The sequence below is a fragment of the Podarcis gaigeae genome (genome assembly GCF_964106915.1).
Source record: "Podarcis gaigeae genome assembly, chromosome: 5".
Lineage (NCBI taxonomy): Eukaryota > Metazoa > Chordata > Lepidosauria > Squamata > Lacertidae > Podarcis > Podarcis gaigeae.
Genome location: NC_139681.1, coordinates 44,361,120 through 44,382,447, shown reverse-complemented (window position 1 = coordinate 44,382,447; position 21,328 = coordinate 44,361,120). Strand labels below are relative to the sequence as shown.

The following is a 21,328-nucleotide window of genomic DNA, read 5'->3' as shown; positions in this document are numbered from 1 at the left end:
TTGATATAACAGCTAATTTTCTAAAAGTCTCTTTACTAGACGTTTTCTGTTGTTATATTTGCCAGGGGGGAGGTTCTCAAGGGATATGGAGATGTGATAGAAGCGTGAAGAAAATTAGAGACTCCTTCAAAGATGAAAGAGGTGGAGTAACAAAAGAATTGTGCACAATCTTTGGAAACTATCATGAAGGGTTCCCCAACATGTAACCTACTGTACTATTTTGAAGCAAGTATCAAGGCAAAAACAAGTTATTCTAATTCTGACATGAAAAGCAAAAAACACAGTATATTGCTCATAGGCAGCTTATGGCTTTTTAAGGTGAACAATGGGCCATGAAACAGCTTACATCTATTGTGCTCATGCATATTCATGAAGGCACGCCAAAGAGATATAACTTTAAAAAATCATTTAATTAAAAAGTTAACTCGTGAGAACAGTGCCTACTTCTCATAACAGTTTGGGGTGAGAATGACCTACTAAGATCCTGCTCTGCTAAGAACACTTCAGTCATTTTACAAAGCATAAAGAGCTGCCACAGAGAACAGAGAAAATAAGAGGGGAAATGTGTCTTTATTTTGCATACACAGAAATGAGCACAACCTAGCAAAAGCTAAATGTGCCCAAGTCTTGCTGAAATGGGTATAATTAATGTTCGAAGTAAAATGCTCTCCGTGGTCACTGATTGCCACAAATATATTTAAGAAAAAGGGTACCCCCTCCCCATACGAGCTCCACATGAGGCAATCACCCCAGTCTTTTGCTGAGGGAGCATGAAAGATGGCAGTTTTTCCCATTTTCTCCAAAGGGCTGAACCAGATGATAATTTATATGTGTAATTGCATTTAACACGTCTGGATTTTTAAAAAAATAAAAATAAACAACAACCATGGCTAGCAATCAGGGTTGGGACTGGAGGTGTGGAGTGAGGTTTTGTTTTGTTTTGAAACCTTATCCCTCCAGTAGGGTTTTAGAAAAATATCCCCTGCCCTCAAGTTGCTATTTACCCTAGGAAGAAAACTGCCATTGGTGTCGATAACAGCTTTCCTCCCTTTGCAAATAAAAGTTGGGGAAGGGATTGTTGTAAGGCTTGCTGCAGAGGAGAGTTAATTCCTCTCTCTGTGCACTCCAGACCTGACTGTAATATCCTTACCTGCACTTACGGTACTTATCCTTGCCAGCACTCACCAGGCTCATGGCAACCCACCTTCTGCCACTGCCTCCCTTTTCACCGGGGGTGCTTTGCAGGACCATAGCTGTCAACTTACAGATTTGAAAATAAGGGACCAGCAGCCAAAATAAGGGACCTGCAGCCTCACCTGTTCCAGGCACTCCAGTCTTCCTGTCCTCCTGCAGTCTGGTCAAACTCATGCTGGTAGCTTCGAGAACACTGTCCAACCAACTTTGCAACCAGAGGTTCAACTGAATAGAATCTGAATCACATGCACCACAAGGCCTATTCAGCCTCAACTTAAGATGGCTCCCTGGCCTGGCTTTGCACTGCAAAGTTTGCAGCAGCACGTGCACCAAAATGGCGTCCAGCATTCAAAACCCCCCTCAGCTTGCATTAACTAGCCACACACAAGGCATGCAAGCCCCATCCCCCAGTCGTTCTTAGACTTCTTATTGGGTGAGCAACACAGCCAAGCAACACAGTTGGAGCCTCCCTTCTCCCTGGCCGGCAGGGAGGGAGGGAGAGGAGCTGCTTCCTTTGAAATTTAAGGGATATCATTTAAGGGACATCCATCAATAAGGGACAGCAGCGGGACATGGCGCTGGAATAAGGGACTGTCCCTTCAAATAAGGGACACTTGACAGCTATGTGCAGGACCCCCCCCAATGTCCAACACTCAATGAGCCTGACGAACAACCACCTGCCCTGCCCCATCCACTCACAGCAGCAGGGCTGCACTGTGGCTGTGCATGCGTGGGCTTGCAGAAGCCACATACACCCCCTAACACCCCTATGCCCCACCCATGGCCGCTGGCTAAAGGGTGGGAAGGCAGTGTGTATATGCAACAGGCAGGTGCAGGGCTGGGAAAAGCAAGGGGATAAAAGCTTTGATGCTTGCCTTTCCACCTAATCAGCCTTTTCTTAGGAACTGGGAGAGGGGGATTGCGGAGGGAATAGTAGAATTGGAAGGGTCCACGATGGTCATCACAAGATTTGGGGTGGGGGAAGGTGCTGGTACTGCGTGCCATTAAGTACTGCCAAGGGGGGGAGGGAAGCACTGGTTTAGAGGCACATGAAATGGCAACGTTGCCAAAGCTCAGCGGGGATTTCTCTGCTCAGTATCTGAATGGAAACTCAACCCTTGAGCTCCAGCAAAGAAAAGAGTGGTATATAAATGAAGGGGAGATAAAAGGTGTTAAACTAGAGAACTGTATTTTACTTTATTTTATTGGTCACAAGGAAAACAACAGCACACAAAGGAGCATTTTGATCAGGAAAACATTGTGGGGGATGGAGGTGGGCAACTTCCTCCATTGTCACTAATGTGAGCAACTTCACAATCTTCTGTAGCTGCACTTTAAGGCTGTTGTGTTTTAAAAATGTGGGAGATGCCAAGATTGGAAGATCTAATTATAGATCTCCCATGCAACTTGTAGCCTAGCCTGTCAAATGTTTTTGCAGGAATAGAAATCTTTCTTCTCACCCTTCTTAAACAAAATGGATCTTTTATTAAGTACAGAACTGCAAACAAATACATAATATGCATACTGGTTTGCTGTGACCTTATGAAAGCCAATAAGCAGAAAGTTCCTTATCCAAATAATTGCAAACATTAAAAATAACTGTATAGCTGCATTTGTAGGCAAGAAAGCAGCATATAAATGCTGACATAACATTTTAAATAGGCTCTGTGGTTTATTTTTGCACGCTCTTATTATACTAGTGCAAAATGGTGCATGCCTAACATTTGCAATGAATTTTTAATAGGCCCTGTTGCGGTCTTGGAAACGTAGAGAAGCAAATGTACAAGATCTGCAAGCATCCCTCTACACTGTCCAGTTTACCAGAAAGGTTAAAGACAAGTGACATCTCGTGTGAAGATGCAAGATGGTAATCAACAAGAGGAAATGCATAACTGAAAAATGATTCAAAGGAATAAAACCGCATTGACTTCACTAGCAGGGTTCTACCAGTAAGTATCAGAAAGAAAAGATCACAATATAGACTGTTTCTGTTTCATAGAATCATAGAATTGTAGAGATGGATGTCGCCACACTCCAACTCCCATCATCCCTGACCATGAGATAGGCACACCAGGTTCCACCCAACACTGTGGGAGCCCAGTGCGTATATGTGATGTCACACACGCATGACATCACTCCTGCAGTGGGAGAGCCCGGCAGAGTGCCCTGCTGCAGTATGCAACACGTTGGGTTGCCTGGACAGGCACCTAGAGTGAAAATTTTGTGGGTGCCTTGGCACCCATGACCCTCCAGAGATGGCGCCTATGCCATGGGACATGCCGGCTGCGGCTGGTAGTATTTGAGCAACATATGGAGGGCCACAGTTTCCCCATCCCCTCCCCTAAAGTGTAAATAAGCTTTAGGGGAGATGAGTAGGGTCATACCTAGAGTGGTTTCCTGCAAGGTTTTTTCAGTCGTCCCCTCCTTCATTTCCAAGAGGCATAACCCTTATAGCACTAGTCCTAGGCAAAAGCTGCCATGGAGCAAAGGAATGATGTGTCAGAGAGTAATAGCTAAGACTACTCCTAATACTTTTTCATTTGAAAAGTTTGTATATGTCTTTTTGAGTAATGATAGTCACTGAGGCTGAATGATATAATAGGCTCCCCCATCACCAGAAGCCTACAATATTCAATTGGGAACTTGCATTTCAATGATTTATGGGATGTTACGTTTTATTACAGTATGTTCTCAGACTGATCATAAAGAAAACAATAATGTGTTATATAATTTAGCAGAATTCCTAAAGTGTATTGTTTACATAGGTTTCTTAATAAGCACAGGGGCGGACTTTGGTAATATGGCTCCCAGAGCAAGGACAAAATTTGCCCCCCAGCCCCTATTCTTATTTTCACAATAATTCCTTTTGATACTTTGAGTAGGTGCCCATATAAATATAAATTGTTGTTGTTAATTTGTGCCCCTTCAGCTTGGTGCCTGGCGCAGAGGAACCACCTACCCAACAGTGCTAATAAGCAGATTGCCTATTCCAGTACATTATTTTAAAAATTAACCAGAAGCAGGTACGTAATGATGTTAAGATCAATGAAAAAATGATAGAAACATTATGATTACCTTTAGTGTAATTTCTAACAACAGCTCCTACAATTTCCAGAAGTGTAGCCATATTCATATAACATAGCAGAAACAATAGAATCCTGTGGTATTGTCCACCTCCATCAGAAACATGAAATGTTATCGTGATATAGATAGATAGATTCTTGTTGTTGTGAATGACATTATTAGGTCCCTGTAACAGTGTTGCCAGAAGAGACATGGACATGTGGGTGTATTTTCTTCTGGTGTTGCTGTTTGAAATTCTCTCCAATATATTTATTGTCATCCACAACAACGGGGATTCGTTCACTTGTTCATCTTCCAGTGTGATATATGCCATCATCTGTCAATGATGCCCTTCTGCGTTCTACATAGGACAAACATGCCAGTCTCTGCGCAAAAGAATTAATGAGCACAAATCTGACATCAGAAATGGAAATATTGGAAAAACCAATGGAGGAACATCTCAGCCTCCAGACATTCTGCAGTTTACCTAAAGGAGTCATATTGGAACAAAGGACAGCAACCTAACACCACCAAGTTACAACTGATCAAGAAGCTCAGTACTTTTACTTGTGGTGCAATTGATTTTTTTAAAAAATCACATGATGTGTTAATTGGCTTGCCAATAACAAGATAACTGTGTTATCAACACAACTAATTTTTGCATATGAAAAATTACTGCTAATAATGCAATTCTTGCTGTCTGTACTACTTTGTATGTCATTTCCTTCTAACTTTACTTATTTGAAATATCACTCCTGCCCGAAGCATGTATATATGCATGTGCGGCTTGGGAAAACACTTCAATACATTCAGCAGGGTGCATATAGTCTATAAAAGCTTATGCCATAATAAATATATTGGTCTTTAATGTGCCATAAGACCCTTTGTCTTGTATTCCCTAATACAGTATTCTTTGTTAGGTGTAGAAAGGTTGGTGCTACTGTTGTATTAATGCAATGTTAGCCTTAGACCTGCATAACCTAGGCTAAAGTCCTTGCCCACATAGGGACATATAAGGTGGCTGGTGTCATAAATACCCTTGTGACTCATTTATATGCTAGCCATGCCCTATGGTTGCTCTCACATTGCTCAAGGAATGGAAGCAACCAGTGTAATGGGCATGGTGTATCTATGCAATTCATGATGGTAGAAACTTTTATGCATTGCAGGATTGATGTGGAAACAACCAAAGGGACAGTAACAACCATTCCAGTCAGACTGTCAGGTAGGCCTTAGGGTCAAGCTAGAAGTTGCTTTAATTGTGTAGTTAGCCATACTTAGGGATTTGAAAAGTGTAATACAGATGCCCCATAGTCAGCATTTTCATCTCTGGTGCCCATGGGAACTCTCCTCTCACCCCCCTTCCAGGCGTATTGCTGTGTAAAAGGATTTTCATTGCTCTTGTGTTGGGGTGGGATAACTCCCTATGCCATATGCTACTGTCCCAGTGGAAGTTACCCCATAAACTAAAATCAATCTTTTAAAATCCTCTGTCAAAGTTGCTCAACTACACAGTTAAAGTAATGTCTATTTTGACCCCCCGTTTCTGTATGAAATAACAATGCTCTGTGATTTCTACCATTATATTTTATGTAATGAGCTACTTAGAGGTCTTTACGTTTAGGAGTACCAGTTCCATTAAATAAAAGTAAATTAAACAAATACATGTTGGAAAATGAGAAAACTACAAGTGCAATGAAAAGTGTAGGATCAAACTTGCACTATAAGAAAACATCATAATAAACCATTTTTCTGATCATAAATTCTTCTGACATTAATTCTCATCAGAAGGTATTTCTATGGGTAATACAGTTCCTGTAACCTTGGTACCAGCTGTTAAATTAATAGTGAGGTGCCGTTTATTGTGCCAATTGTACAAACAGACATTTTCTTTTTAAAAAACACAACTATTTTCTTTAAGGGAAACAGAGTTGTCATCTCTGAGGTATTGTGTTGGGTTGTAATGAAAACAATACACTCATCATAAAGGGGAATGGAAGAGAGCAATTTGCAGAGGGGCAAATATGTGCCCCCAGTTAAAAGCATGCATAGAGCAGAACAAGACTGGCAATTCACATGAGGACCAACAGCCAAAAGAGATGACGACTTGTCTTTGCTACTGTCATCATGCCTATATTTTAAGCTCAGGCTGTGGACACACTAATCCATTTGTAGAGCAAACAAAATGTAGCTTTTTCTCAGTCTGGAATTGTTTGTGCTCACCCTCAACTTCCTGCTTTCAATCTAGATTGATTCTGATCCATAATTGTGATTCTTCATTAGGTTAGCCATGGTTTTTTCCTCTCTGCACATGCCCCACATGTGGTGCTTATGATCTCAACCCACGACTTCATTGTGCTGGTCTACATTTGTATTCATCAGTTTGCAATTGGACACACTGTAAGATAATGCAGAATCAGTCTGCAATGAGCTTTTATTTTTTGAATGAAACCAGTTTCTCAAGAAGTGCTTTTCAGGGTGAGGTGGGGTGGGGGTGGAATGCAACAGATCTACACTGTGTGTGTGGACTATGTAGGAAATAGCAAGTATTCAGTCTCAATTGATTCTAGAATAAAATGTTCAAGGCTGTCTCAGAGGCCCTCCTTGTAAGCCTACCAGTGTGCTCAACTGGAGTGGAAGACAGAAAAGGGTTGTTTCAGTAGTGGCTCCACAAAAATGCAAGCCCCACTTAGGTGCAATGCAAATCTCACCTTCTTTGCAGGCCCTCAAGAGGGTATCCTATGTCAGTTTCAGATGCATTTTTGTAAGATGTTGCGGTCTTACAGGGTTTTAACTGGCTATTGCTAGTCTTATTAAACCATAGGCACATTTGGATTTTTGAGTGCCATGAGTGCCACCTTTTCTGGCCATTTCTCCTCCCCTTGTGATCAACTCCAACCCCTGCATGGGAAGAGTGTGTATACCTACTTTGCTTTCCCAAGGAATCTGGTTAGGAAGTCAGATCCAGTAGAATTAACCTGAACCTGGAAAAGCATAGAGAGTTGAAAAAGGAAGTGCGCAAAACGGTCACTCTTGCAACTTCCTCTTTCACCTCTATGTACTTTTCAAGGGAGAAAAAGATAACAACCATCACCATTTCAAGACAAGGAAACAGTGGGGGTGGGGAGGGCTCACAGGCTCTCTGGCTGCCAGGGAAAGACCTCAATGGTGCCATTGCACCCATGGGCACCTCATTGGCGACTCTGGATTTCAGAGTCAGAACAACTGTAAAGAGAGAAAGAGAGCACACATGGGGGGGGGCACACCGGATAGGGTCAATCAATCAATCAATCAATCATAGAATTATAAGTTGGAAGGGATACAAAGGGTTATCTAATATGCCTTGGGTGTTTAGAGCAAGATTGGAGGACTTAGAGCACTCCAGATATTGTTGAACTACAACTCCATAAGCCCAGCTAGCATAGCCAGTGTTCAAGGGTGATGGGAATTGTAGACCAGCAACATCTGGAGGGCCACAGATCCCCCTACCCTTACTTTCAAGCAACATTCTTTCCAGTTTTGTTTTAATTCATTTTCCAAGTAGGGTTCTGTGAGACACTGTGTGAAAAGCTTTATTGAAGCCTAGATATTTTACATGCAGACAATTTATTTCATCTGCTAATTTTGTAATTCAATTAAAAAAGCAATCAATTTTGTCTGGCTTGATTTATTTATAAACCCATGTAGAAACACATTAGTTTTCAAATTAAATATAATTTTGGAAATGTATCACTATTTGCCACTGCTGTCCCTTATATGACCTTATATAACAATGTTTACTCAGAGACAGCATGGCATTTTTGATGAATTTGGAGCACACTTTTCCTCCTGCGACTACAGTTCATACCTAGAGAAAGCCAATGTGATATTTGTACCCTTGTGCTTTCTTTGTGTTTCTCTGCCATGCAGTTTGTTTTTGTAAAACTATTGTGGCAAGCTAGCACTAGTCATAAAAGGAATCAATTTTAATTCATCATTTATGTGGTGTGGCTGGTTTTTGTACAGCTTTTAAGTGTAAATGTATACTTGGATGTTTAAACATGGAAATAAGCATGTACTAGATATATTTATTAAATAATCTGTATCAGATCGGACTCGTATGTCACTTTTTAACCTATTAAATTGTAATATGTCATTTTCACATATTCAATCTGTATGTTTGCTTATAGCATTTTCACCCTACTCTTCAGCCAAAAGGGCTCTCAGATGCTGTATGTACTAGACAGTCCCTACCCACAGGCTTACAATCTAAAACCACCACAACACACAAAGAGAAAGCAACAGGGAGGGGGAAAGGATTTTTATTTTCAATGACCGCACCTTCATGAATTGCTAGGTACCGCAACAGATTAAACCACAACAAACCAAAGTGAGAGGGAACATCAACAATATATGTGTTGCATTTCAAGATGCCAAGAGTCCAAAAGCAAGGACTTTTTGTAGATGTCTTATGCCTTGTACCTCTATGGCAGGCATATCCAAAGTCTGTTTTGGGGGATTAATTCGGCCCATCGGTCAGTTTAATCCGGCCCCCACAGACAGTTCCTTCCTATGGTTCTAAAAAAAGGGGGTAAAATCCTAAATAAAAAAGGTCAACAACTTTGGTCGGCCCTCATGCATGTTCACTTTATCAAATCTGGCCCTCTTTGAAAAATGTTTGGACACCCCTGCACTATGGCAACTTGCTGGGAAAGGGAGCTGCTCACTTGCTCCTCGCTGCACTGGAGCTGCATCACTGCAGATGGCCAGAGAAGGTCACTGCAGCTGCCAGTCCAGCAGGGATCAGACCACTCAAGGGGTGAATAGTTTTCACATGGTTACATAAAATTGCTGATTCTGACTGGCCTGGCTCTTTAGAGCCAGCTTGTGGGCTATCCCTGCTTGCTTTCATACCTCTAGTTTTGATTTAAAAAAAAACCACTAGTGCAGCTGTGTCTTTTCAACTTATGTCTCGAGCAAAGTGTGATAATATCCCAGTCAGGCTGCAGTCTTGGATGTCACTTGCTCTGAAGCAGCCTTGTGGAACTATAGGGAATTTAATTATGCAGGCATTTTTTATCTGTGGGGGGGTTTACATTAAAAAAATAAATAAATCTAAAAATTGTTCAGATTGTAGTCTCCCTCCTAAAAGGATATTATGAAATGCAACAGAGGGCTTGCACTTTCAGCAGTGGGCAGCGCTTCAATAGAAGGTGTCATCTTACCTGTATTCAGAGTCAGTCCACAAGTGCAGCAGGTGTGCCATACAATTGACTTCATGGAGGTACTGTATAGAAGATAGGGCAGCAGCAGTGGCAGTTCGTTGCACTCTGTGGCCCTAGTCCTTTTGCACAAAGGAATAGCACTAGGCTGCAGTGTGCCTGCTTCCACAGGGCTGCAAATATACAGCCCATGCAGATTATCAAAAATCACAATGATCATCTGTTTTGGGAGCTGGGAGAGAAGACTGAACCACACTCCCTGTTTCCTCTCCAATATAAACAGATGATTGGCACTATCAATCATAGCAGGAACCCATGCACACAGCAGCAATTTGTGAATACAAATTCCTCTTTCAGAAAACTGCAATACATTTTTTTCCTACCCCGTATGACATAAATACTTCAGTACTACAGCATGCTTTAACAAGCCTGGTTTAAAAACGAATATAAATGTGCAGTGCTACTATTAAAAATGCATAACGCAACTATAAACAATAACCTATTTGAATATCTCAACCTTTTATAATCCAGTGGTTTCATGAGCAATACCTTGGGCATATGATGTGAAATGTTCCTTGGTCAAATGGGCTTCATATTAAAAATTATGCCCAAAGGGAGAGCTAAGAACCCAGAATATTCAAATTAAATTAAAGCTGTCAGCCTTGGTCAATGGTTGATATGCCACAATATACAGATATATATATATGAGTTTCTCCACTGCCTTAATGATAGCCACATTTTAACATAGAATTAATTCCGACGGGCATGGTGAACTGTGGCTCACATAGAAAGGAACTCGGGTTGCTTTGTAATAAATTTTGCTTAAGGGACAATCCAAGGTTCAATGAGTAAGAGACAGAAAGTAGATGATCCTAACTATTAGTTACACTGGCTGGGTTGGGTAGGATCGCTTCTGAATGTTTGTGCACTGGCAGAGAAAGCGTATGCTGTTATTGTGAGACCCTTGTGTCAGTAAGACAAAATGTATATATCTTATATGTGTATAGACTCTGTGTTTACAGAGATGAGGACTGCATGGGGTCTAACTCGATGCTCTTGCTCCCCCTCTCTGTGTTTGTTATACATGGCCACAGATAATGTGAAAAGAGCATTAGAGGAGCATATGGTCTTCTTAGTCTTGCCAATGCCATTCCAATATTGACTTTTGTGCTTGCTGTAAAATCTTCCATGCTAAAGTGCCTGATGCAAAAACCTTATTGGCAAGAGAATCTCATTGACTTCAATAGACTTGGTCTCTATTGTGATTCCTTAGTCGATACAGCAAGTCTTACCAAGAACTGCAGCTTTATGTCAAATACATTTCCTTTCAGAGACAAACTTTTACTTTCAGAAGTCCTTTATCTTTATAATGAACAGAATCAATATAGAGGAAGAGCACAAGCTCTGGCACAGTATTTCAAACATTCTAGATCATGTTTGCTTATAATTATAATTCACAGGAGCACATTCCCACAATCAAGGGACAGGAAGGCACAGCATGAAGAAAAAATTAGCACTGAGCAACCTTTGTGAATAATTGCCTGTCAGTGAATGGCTTATTAAAGACAAAACTACAATTTCACAAGGCAGCCCTTGTGTTGGCATGTCTGCTCTGAAGACTGATATATATAAACACATGGGCGCACGAACAGTTTTTAGAAGGATCTTTTCTTAATGGGATTTTTAATGATAAGTTCAAATGAATGCTTTTATAAAGTTGGACATAATAATGTCAAGGATATTTGACCTCTGGAACAAAGTTAAGGTTCAGAGGATAGTCAGAAAACATTGAATGTGTGGCCAAAGGATTGTGCTGGTTAGGGATTTTGACATTTACTTTTATTCATTTATTTTATACAAGGATTTTTATCTACCTTTCTACTGCTTATGCACAACAGCAAACATGGGACAGCTAAAAGCAGCTAAAACCAATTTTAAATACAATAATAAAAATTCTATTTCAAAATACAATATAATAATAATAAGAGTAATAGTAAGAATAATAATAATAAACAAAGACAGGTGCAGCAGATGAAACAGAGGCATCAGACAAAAATATTATCTGCCTAATAAGGCAAAAGTTTGCCTAAACAAAAAGGCTTTTTGCCATATGGTGCACACTTAGAGGCTGCCAGATAAGCCTCATTGCCAATCTGGTGCAATTATGGAAAAGATAGCCAACACAGTCCTGTGCATGTTTATTTAAAAGTAAATCCTACTAGGCTCAATAGGATTATTCCCTGGTATGTTTAAGGCTGCAGACTGTCTTTATAGATGTGTAAACAGTGTACCAATCTGGGTCACAATAAAATGTAACAGTACAAGTCTTAGGTCTGTGTAAATACTGACCATAATCCCACAGGTTGGAAATGCATGCACTCTCATAGAAACTTGTCCAAACAATACTTTAAAACAAAACACCTGAATACAACATCTTTAGCTTAGTTTATTCCAAGTAGGCTGGGATTGATAGGTCCATTTTCTTCTCAGAAAGCACATAAAAGTGTTAGTATCCATATGGCACCAATCAAATTATGATCTGTGCACAGTTTGAAGTATCATTTGGGAATTTGTGTCGACAAACTCTTGGTTGCAAATCACAGTTCTAAAATGGCATCTGATCAGCTGTCCCAAGTAAAAAACTGATATGATAAAAGCTGCACATGTTGAAATGTACAGCAAAAATGAACAATTGGTAGACTGAGGGCTCTAAGTGGTCTGTGAAACCAGTGAAACTAAGCCCCAGTGCACACGTTCAAAAATATTGTGCCAAAGAAGTGATGTGAGAATCTCCCCACCACCATCTTAAAAGTCTCCTAACTGGGATCTCATGTGGGTTGGTTCACACCATCTGCATGGTGGAATGTAAGGATCTGTGCTGCTTCATTACCATGCTATTTAAGTATTGTCCTTGCCTAAATTTATTTACCGATGAAGAGACAGTACTCATTCAGCTGTTTCGCCTTTCTCATTTTGTTACAACCTGTCCATGCATGAGCAAACATGCTCTATAACTACTATATTCTTACCGCTAACCTGCTCTACCTTTATTGTAGAGTTTGATCAGCAATAAAGAGATCAAGTTGAATAGAAAATCAAACTACTGGACCCTAGACAATTTATAGGAGAACAAAGTATCTTTTGAGAATACAGATGTTGGCTACCCCTTGCCTTAATCTTCTTCTGCTTCCACAACATCAGGACCAAATCTCAGTACCTAAAAGTTGTGTCAGAAGCTCTTCCTCCTGGTGGCAGTCAGTAACTATCCTCTGGTCTTAGATCTGAATCACCCAGCCTACCTTAATGAAATACAAAATATACCAAAAACAAAACAAAACAAACAAAAACGCTGAAAGGTACAGTATCTTGAGAGGAAATTGTGGCATCATTGTGATAATGGGTGGCATGGATTACAATCTCACTAATTGCTTAAAGGATGTTCAAACATAAAAACTACTGTTATCCAAGCATTAAAACATGTGTATGTGTGTGCTATATTTATTTATATAATACACTATGTTATCATATACTATTATATGCAATGTTATTATATACTATAATATACTATGTTATTCACTTCCATGCCTAAAATGATAGGACTTGCCCCATTGTCGGATTGTGAGTATGCTTTGAATATAGGATCCACATTCCTATAGTTAATAAGCACAAACAGGTACAGAATCTTCCTACATTTTTCAAAAGGGTGGTTTGTAAAGACTTGTTAACTACTCTGAACAAAGACTAGCAAGGGGTCCTTCAGTATGTAGGCTCCTTCCATTTCTGGAATAGTTGGTTTTCACTCTGTTGTATTTCAGTCACAAATACAGATACATGTACTATTATCTCTCAAGGGTTCTTTGAAGATAATAGTTAATATTGGTATAGTGCTTCAGGAATGTAAAGTGCAAACTATGGTTCAGAGACATAATTTATATTTTCATCTTGTGCCTGCACTGCTCTAGTTTGTCATTATCTGGGTTGTAATGAGTAATGACCTTTGAGAGGGACATTACATTTTGAACACGTTCCCTTCTGTCAGTCTGTTTTCATGTTTTATGAAAAACAATTATATATATATATGACATTGACTTATAATTTCCATGCTTTTGGGTGCATGAGTGAATTTGTATGTGCCTTAACTCACTCTCTTTTAATTCAATGAACAGATTTCTTTTTTAAATCCTAGAGCCTATTTACCGGTATATGTAAACAGAAAAGTAGAGCGATACTTAATTCTTGATAACATCACCTTGTTCCACACATTCTGCATTAAAGACTCTCACACTATGATCACCAGGTCTGTTTATGAGTTTCTTTGCCATACATTCAGAAGTCTGTCCCATTAATTTAAGACAATTTCCAGGTAATTATAATTAGGTTTGCAGTGAAAGAGATTAAGAACTGCACAAAGACCCTGGCTTCATAGCACCCAGTCCAGAGTCTTGACCTTACCAAGTGAAGTGCGATTGGTAGAATGTATGCTGGATGAGATGGAAATTTAAAAAAATATTTTATTGAAGGAAGGATTACATGTAAGATTGTATACATGACAAAAGGTGTATTAGATTATGCCTGGTACAGAGAAAGTAATTCCAGAACCAGGGGTCAGCCATGAAACCAAAGGTGGGAAGATTCAGAAGGAGGTATTGCTTCACTCAGTACATAATTAAACTACAGTATTCACTTACACAAGGTGTAGTGATAGCTACAAACTTAGACGGTTTTAAAAAGGGATTGGACACATCATTGAGGATAAGGCTGTCAAAGGCTACTAGCCACGAGAGCTATGAACTCCTTCCAGCATGCCTCTGAATACCATTTATTGAAAAACAGAAGTGGAGAATGTGCTGTTGTGGTCATGTTCTTGCTTGCAGGCTTCCCAAAGGCAACTAGTTGGCCATAGAGAGAACAGGATGGTATTTGATCTGATCCAGTAGGGCTCTTCATATGTTCTCCAGCAGAACGTAATTTATGGTTTTACAGCACACTTGATCTCTCCATGTATCAAATCCAAGCTGAAAATAATTGGAAAAGGAAATTATTAGGCACAGGAGAGTTGGATCAGACAGTTAAAAGTGTGTATTTTGTATAGTTCTGCTTATTACAACAAAATAACTTGATTATTTCCCAACATTCATATGACATCTCTCCTGCGTTTATTACAAAGATTTTTCAACTCAGATTGACAGCTCTGTTTCAGTTCACCCCATTCCAAATATATTTCCAATTGCATGTCCAGGCATTTCAAATACTGATGGTGGCAAGTAGTGGGGGTGGATTTAATTTAATATTTAAAATGATGTTATGTAGCTCTAGAGAGATGACCCTTAATTTCATGTAGCACATTAATAAATGGCTTGTAATTCCAAACAAATGAGGCAGAGATACAATATGCAGATACTATAGACAGGCCTGCTTTTCAGTTCTTTTTTGAAGTTTGTATGATTAGAATAAATTATTTTAATCTTGTTCTAGTTGTTACCCAGCAGTGGAACAGAATAATGCAAATGACATTACTTGTAGAAATGCACTGTGTAAAATCTACTAATATATTTCACAGTCTGAAGGGGAAAAAATATATATTATTGGTTTCCCAAGGTTACCTAATCTTTCTTGACTGCTGGAGTCTAAGGAAGCTTTTATTCTTTCAGTTTCAAAGTAATGTCAAACTGCAAAGTCCCCCTCCCTTACAGATGCTCTTTTATTCAGTTCCCATGGATGGTAGGAAGTGCTGCGTGAAAATTTGTGGACCCAGAATATAATATTTGCTATCATAATTTAAATTCTGTGCTAATTCCGGGGCACACTGTTCACAACTTAGCTCCAGTCTCATTTTTCAGAGTTCCTAGTTTAAGGTTGCCATATTTTTTTTAGGAAAACCCAAAAGTTTTTGAGATTTTTTTAGACAAACCCCAAAGTTGCTGACGTGATTCTGAAACTGTGATTTTTTTTTGGTTGACTTCTCTAAGATCCAGGACAAAGTGCTGCCTTGCAGAAATTCCAGATGTCAATTTCGCCTTTGAAATTCTGGTAATGTCCAGGGAAATCCAGACATATGGCAGCCCTATCCTAGTTATCTAAACAGTATATTTCAGATTTCCTCAGGCTGATTGGTGTCATGAGAATACCTAAGACCACTGAGCCACAGAAACAAGTGTGTTTGCATTCTCATGTGACTTTGATTTATTTAGAAAAATAAAGACAATGACAATGGGGGGGAAAGGGGAAATGGAACTTTGCCACAATACTAGCAATTTTCTGATCACAGGTTTTGATACACATCAATGTGACTTTTGTAAGAGTTTATTTGATTCAGTTGTTACTGATGACAGAGGACATAATGAAATAGTGTATTTAGAGTCAGGATTGGTATCGGTAGTTAAAAAAATGTGGACAGAATAATGTTATCCACAAAGCCAGAACAAACACTGAATACAGGAAAAGCCCCCACAATTGCCTTTATGCCTCTTTCTTGAGTGAAAGGCATGAAATTGTTTTTTGGGGTATGCAAGATGAATGGCAGAAGTTGGGTGTTTGGCCTGCTTGTCACTGATGCTGTACTATGAAAGCAGCAGAACTCAGAAGTCATGAGGAGTGAACAACAAATGACATCTAAGGAGTGATAATAAGAATCCAGGAAAGTGAGAAGTGAAAACAATATGAGAAGAGTTAGTCAGAACCTAGTGGAAACCATTGCCCTCATATGACTTAAGAGTTCTGAAGTCTGTTGTGTTTATTTCTCCTTACCTTCCTGGATTCTTATTATTAAGTAGTGGGTATTATCATCACTGCAAGACGACTTGTGTATTCTGCTCCAGGTGATAGCTCTAGTAGACAAAGCGAGCAGGGTGTTCTAGACACGTAGTTCGATATAAAGCTCGGGATGCAGAAAGAGCTAAGCAAGGGAGTATAGGTTGTTAGCTCTACCCACACCTGCCAGTAAGTGAACTTCCTCATAAGAAGACCCTGCTGGGCCAGACCAAAGAAGGCCCACCTACTCCAGTATCCTGTTCTCCCAGTGGCCAACCAGATACCTCTGAGAAGCCTACAATCAGAACCTCTGAGTATGCCTCTATATAGCTGCAGTCTGAAGAGAGTGCAATTGTACTGCCTCCAAGAGAAGGGGAAACACAGCCATCGTGGGTGGGCCATTTCAGGATGGAAAGGTGTAGGTCACATGTCCTCCTACTGTACAGTACTAGAGCTTCTGGTCTAGCAGGGACCACTGTGACCAGCTCTGGGCCCTCTTACCCTTTGATTCTTTCTCCATGTCCACTGCCTTCTTCCTCAAAGAGGCGAAGTCAGACACCTGAGGTTAGGACACTTGGAAAGTACAAAGGGCAGTACAGTACAGATGAGTATGGTCCTACAAGTTGGTGGTTGCTTTGAGAAACTTCTGAGATAAAGAAAAAAGTCTGTGGCTGCCAGTTAACTGCTTAGGTAAATGCCAATTCTGCTTAACTTCAGGTTCCTAGAAGTCACAGTCCCTTTCACACTGGTGATTTGAGCACTTGTTTCATTTTCAAGAGTTTTCAAAAATTAGAGAAAATGAAAGACGAACACTTTAGATCAAAGTTTCTGTTCTCATCTACAAGTTGTCTTTTAAGGACTGAAATCACTTAAATACAGTAGATGACGAGCCATGAAGACTGAGGATAAAAGACTTTTGATCTCCCAACCCCAAGGCAAAAATGCCGATGCGTAGATCAAGTCAGCACATCACAATGGTCTTTGAATTCAAAGGTTCGTTTATTAACAGGAGTAGGAATCTTAGTCTGTTCTTTGGCAGATATACCGTAATATAATGTGATAAAGCACTGGGAGAGACCTGGATACCATTGTCATACAGGCATGAATCAGGACACCAAGGAAAAATAAGAGGTATAGAAAGTATAACATAAGGCCTGCATTTGGCGTTAATTGCATTATCAGACTCCATCACGCCTGTTTTCCTGTATCTAATAACTTATTGTCAAACTGAACCCAAAATGTATATGAAAACCGAGATGTAATTAAAAGATTCTAGCTTCAGCATCATTATCATATATTTAACTTGTTAGGTGCTGTGTTGACCCGAAATGGTGAGCTCTTCTGGAAGCCCTGCTTGCAGCATATTGATGGTCAAGATGACCCCTGCCTAATAGGTAGCACTGAGCTCATATGTGTTTCACATGCTTTGATGTATCCACAGGTCCCAAGGATAGCTAGAGCGGGAGGTAATGGTTAATACCAGCCACCAGTGTTCCCATGTGATGTGGTCTGCCTGGGCCTATAAAGAATGTGTGTATCTTTACTTAGGTGTGGACAAGCCAGTTCCTTGTTGTGGTGTCTGACCCACGACAGGCTGTGAGCAGGGGCAAGAAGGGAGCCATCAGACCTTTGCTGTAAGTTTGTACTTTTTTTAAATAAATTTTTAGACCTGACCACTCTGGCGGTTTGGGCACCTTTCTTTGGAATTCCTGCATATCGGAACTCCTGTGAGCTCTCCTTCGGATCTGCAGGGCATTTCAGGTTCCTGTTTCTAGCAGTGATCAGGAGGGCAGAGTAGCGTTGTTTACATGGCTTCTCAACACACAAGTTGCTCCCAGTAACTGAAAGGGAGAGGGTCAGGGGGCGCTAGTGGAGCCAATCCAGGGCTACTACTGCTGCACGTACACCATGCCAATTTCCCCACCGCCTAACCAGCAGTGACCTCTGTACTGGGAAGTCAGGTAAGCAATGTGACTCCACCCTGCTCAGCTGACTTGATACTGCCTGCTGCTCAAAGTAGTCTCAACATGGTTTACAGTATTGTAAATAATACAATATAGCTGTGAACTCTACAAATAGACAGGCTGAAAAACTGTAGCGTGGCTCAAGCTTCTGCTTTGAAAGCCCTTTGACAACAAGGCACTTATGCCTCTCCACCCCACTCCCTAGAATTTATTCTTGCAGTTTTACTTTTCAAGTCTTTGTTTTAGTTAAGGAAAAGGTCAGATTGGCATTTGGCAAATGGCTCCATATTTCCCTTCTGTTTCTTCTGCAGTAGTGATGGAACTCCAGTCTCATTTATAATCTGCCAGGCCTTAGGAGTGCAACAAACCAGTGCCAATACAAGAAAGGACTTGTATCCAAAGGTGCTATAAAAATAGCTTTATTTCCTAGAAAATGTTATGTGTTCCTCAGGATATTTTCTTTCCTCTTTTAGTTTTTGCAAGAAGGAGTATACCTTTCTTCCACATATTTGCTGTATAGCTCTACTATGTTACAGAGTACACTTTAATGTGGGTTCTGGGTCAGAAAATGTTGAAGACTGCTATATAGCTACATTGGGAAGACAACAGCAGAAACTGTTGGAAAGGAAGAAATATACTTGCCATGATATACTGCTGCCGCTCACCTTTGGCAAGCATGGCAACTGGCATCACTTATTTCCAATTCTGAAGCTTCAGAGTTCGGCAAGATCATTCTGCATTGGTGCCTGGCCTCAGGGATGGACTAGTTAAGAACCAACAAACTACAGCTCTGCTGCTGTAAGGAAGTATGGCACACCTTCTGCTACCGTGGGGAGGTATGGCAAGGCCCTCTGCTGCCGCATATATATATCGTGATAAAGGTAAAGGGACCCCTGACCATTAGGTCCAGTCGTGACCGATTCTGGAGTTGCGGCGCTCATCTCGCTTTATTGGCTGAGGGAGCCGGCGTACAGCTTCCGGGTCATGTGGCCAGCATGACTAAGCTGCTTCTGGTGCATAGCTGTCAAGTGTCCCTTATTTGAAGGGACAGTCCCTTATTCCAGCGCCATGTCCTGCTGCTGTCCCTTATTGATGGATGTCCCTTAAATTTCAAAGGAAGCAGCTCCTCTCCCTCCCTCCCTGCTGGCCAAGGAGGAGGGAGGCTCCAACTGTGTTGCTTGGCTGTGTTGCTCACCCAATAAGAAGTCTAAGAACGATTGGGGGGGTGTGGAGCTTGAATGCCTTGTGTGTGGCTAGTTAATACAAGCTGAGGAGGTTTTGAATGCTGGACACCATTTTGTTGCATGTGCTGCTGCAAACTTTGCAGTGCAAAGCCAGGCCAGGGAGCCATCTTAAGTTGAGGCTGAATAGGCCTTGTGGTACATGTGATTCAGATTCTATTCAGTTGAACCTCTGGTTACAAAGTTGGTTGGACAGTGTTCTCGAAGCTACCAGCATGAGTTTGACCAGACTGCAGGAGGACAGGAAGACTGGAGTGCATGGAACAGGTGAGGCTGCAGGTCCCTTATTTGGGCTGCTAGTCCCTTATTTTCAAGGCTGCTGGTCCCTTATTTTCAAATCTGTAAGTTGACAGCTATGTTCTGGTGAACCAGAGCAGTGCATGGAAATGCCGTTTACCTTCCTGCCGGAGTGGTACCTATTTATCTTCTTGCACTTTGACGTGCTTTTGAACTGCTAGGTTGGCAGGAGCAGGGACCAAGCAACAGGAGCTCACCCTGTCGCGGGGATTCGAACCGTCGACCTTCTAATCGGCAAGTCCTAGGCTCTGTGGTTTAACCCACAGCGCCACCCGCATCCTTAGTATATATCGTGATATTTAGCTGGTAATATATCGTGATGTTGAAAATCAGGTATCGCCCAGCCCTATGGACATATAACCCTGGTTCTGGTCCCACTGCACTAGCTCTCAATTTGTTTTTGGGCCCAATTAAAAGTTCTGGTTTTGTCCTTTAAAGCCTTATATGGCTCAGGACCCCTATAGCTAAAGCTACCCCATAGGAAGCTGCCCACACACCCTAAGATAGTTCCACCTCCAAGTGAGGCCTGGAGGGTGGTGACTAGAGAAAAGGCCTTCTGTGTAACAGCCCCCATTCCATTTATGGAATGCTCTCCCCATAGCGACCCACCAGGCAACAACTTTGTCTTTGTTTTTGTCTTTGTTTCAGCATCATGCAACGATGTTGTTTTCCGCGGCATTTGGGCAGCACCAGTGACTAAATGATTTTACTGTTTTCAATATGCTTATGTATATTTATTGTTGTAAGTTGCTTTGGGACCTGTTGCTGGAAACAATACATAAATTCAGTTAACTTAACCAGCTGCTGGCCAGCTCTGAAGTTGGGAGGAAGGGTTGATGATAGTTTTGCAGCTGTGTGGCTGAACAGTTTTAGCCACACAACATAATCCCTTCCCCTTCCTTGCCTTAGTTGTGGGAGGGAAGAGTTGGGTGCTGATGTCTCCTGTGGGTCCTGCTTTCAGGCAGTACTGACCAACAGTGCATGCTCCTGCCCTGACTTCCCGTGAAGACCCTGGGTGCTTTGGGAAGCAGTGTCAACTGTGCACATTCTCCTCACAGCCTAGGGGCGAGGACAGCTGGAGCCAGTATTGGATGCAGGCCATTGGGCAGCAGTGCCCAACAGTGCCTGCTCATCAGTCTTTCCCTCGGCAAATGTCGGGGAGGGGGAAGTTCGGTGCATGGACAAGAGGTGACAGGAGGCAACTTGTAGATATGCCTGCTCATGGTTTCTCCTCACTAAGGGCTAGAACCTTGACAGCTGAAGTTGCAAGTCTCTTAAGGCTCAAAACACTTTTACTGAGAAGCAAAGCTCTACGTTGAGCCAATGATGTCAGAGCACGTTTTGGACAGCAAAACTGTCTAAAATCCCGCCTTTCCAGATAAACTCCCTTGTATAGTAAATACTTTATTGGTCGGGTTTTGTTTTTAGTTTTACTGGAAGCGGCGCCACTGCCAATTATGTAAACTCACCCACGTCCGCTTGCATATGAGTCAAGTTCCTTTGCTGAGCTCAGTGGGACTGACTTCGGGCTAAACTTAGGCGCGGGGCGCCGTTCGCGCGGGCTCGCTTCGGAGGCGGCCGCCGGAGGAAGTCGAGTGAAGCCAAGCCTGGGTTTCCT

At 41.3% G+C, this 21,328-nt stretch overlaps 1 protein-coding gene and 1 long non-coding RNA gene across 3 annotated transcripts in view; one reads left to right on the top strand and one right to left on the bottom strand.

Moving 5' to 3' along the window:
• The first annotated feature begins 5,385 nt into the window (after positions 1-5,385).
• The window catches only part of DOCK1 (dedicator of cytokinesis 1), a 371,865-nt gene continuing 355,922 nt past the window's right edge, over positions 5,386-21,328 (top strand). For both annotated transcript variants that reach the window (XM_083740981.1, XM_083740979.1), the window contains exon 1: positions 5,386-5,482. In XM_083740981.1, coding sequence (XP_083597107.1) covers positions 5,389-5,482 — 94 coding nt within the window. In that variant the 5' untranslated portion in view covers positions 5,386-5,388. The remainder of the gene's footprint in view (positions 5,483-21,328) is intronic.
• On the bottom strand, positions 13,956-21,320 carry LOC310845692. The gene is made up of 2 exons (XR_014564906.1): positions 21,180-21,320; positions 13,956-14,473 (listed from the first exon to the last, which is right to left on the bottom strand). It is a non-coding gene; the product is annotated as an uncharacterized lncRNA (long non-coding RNA).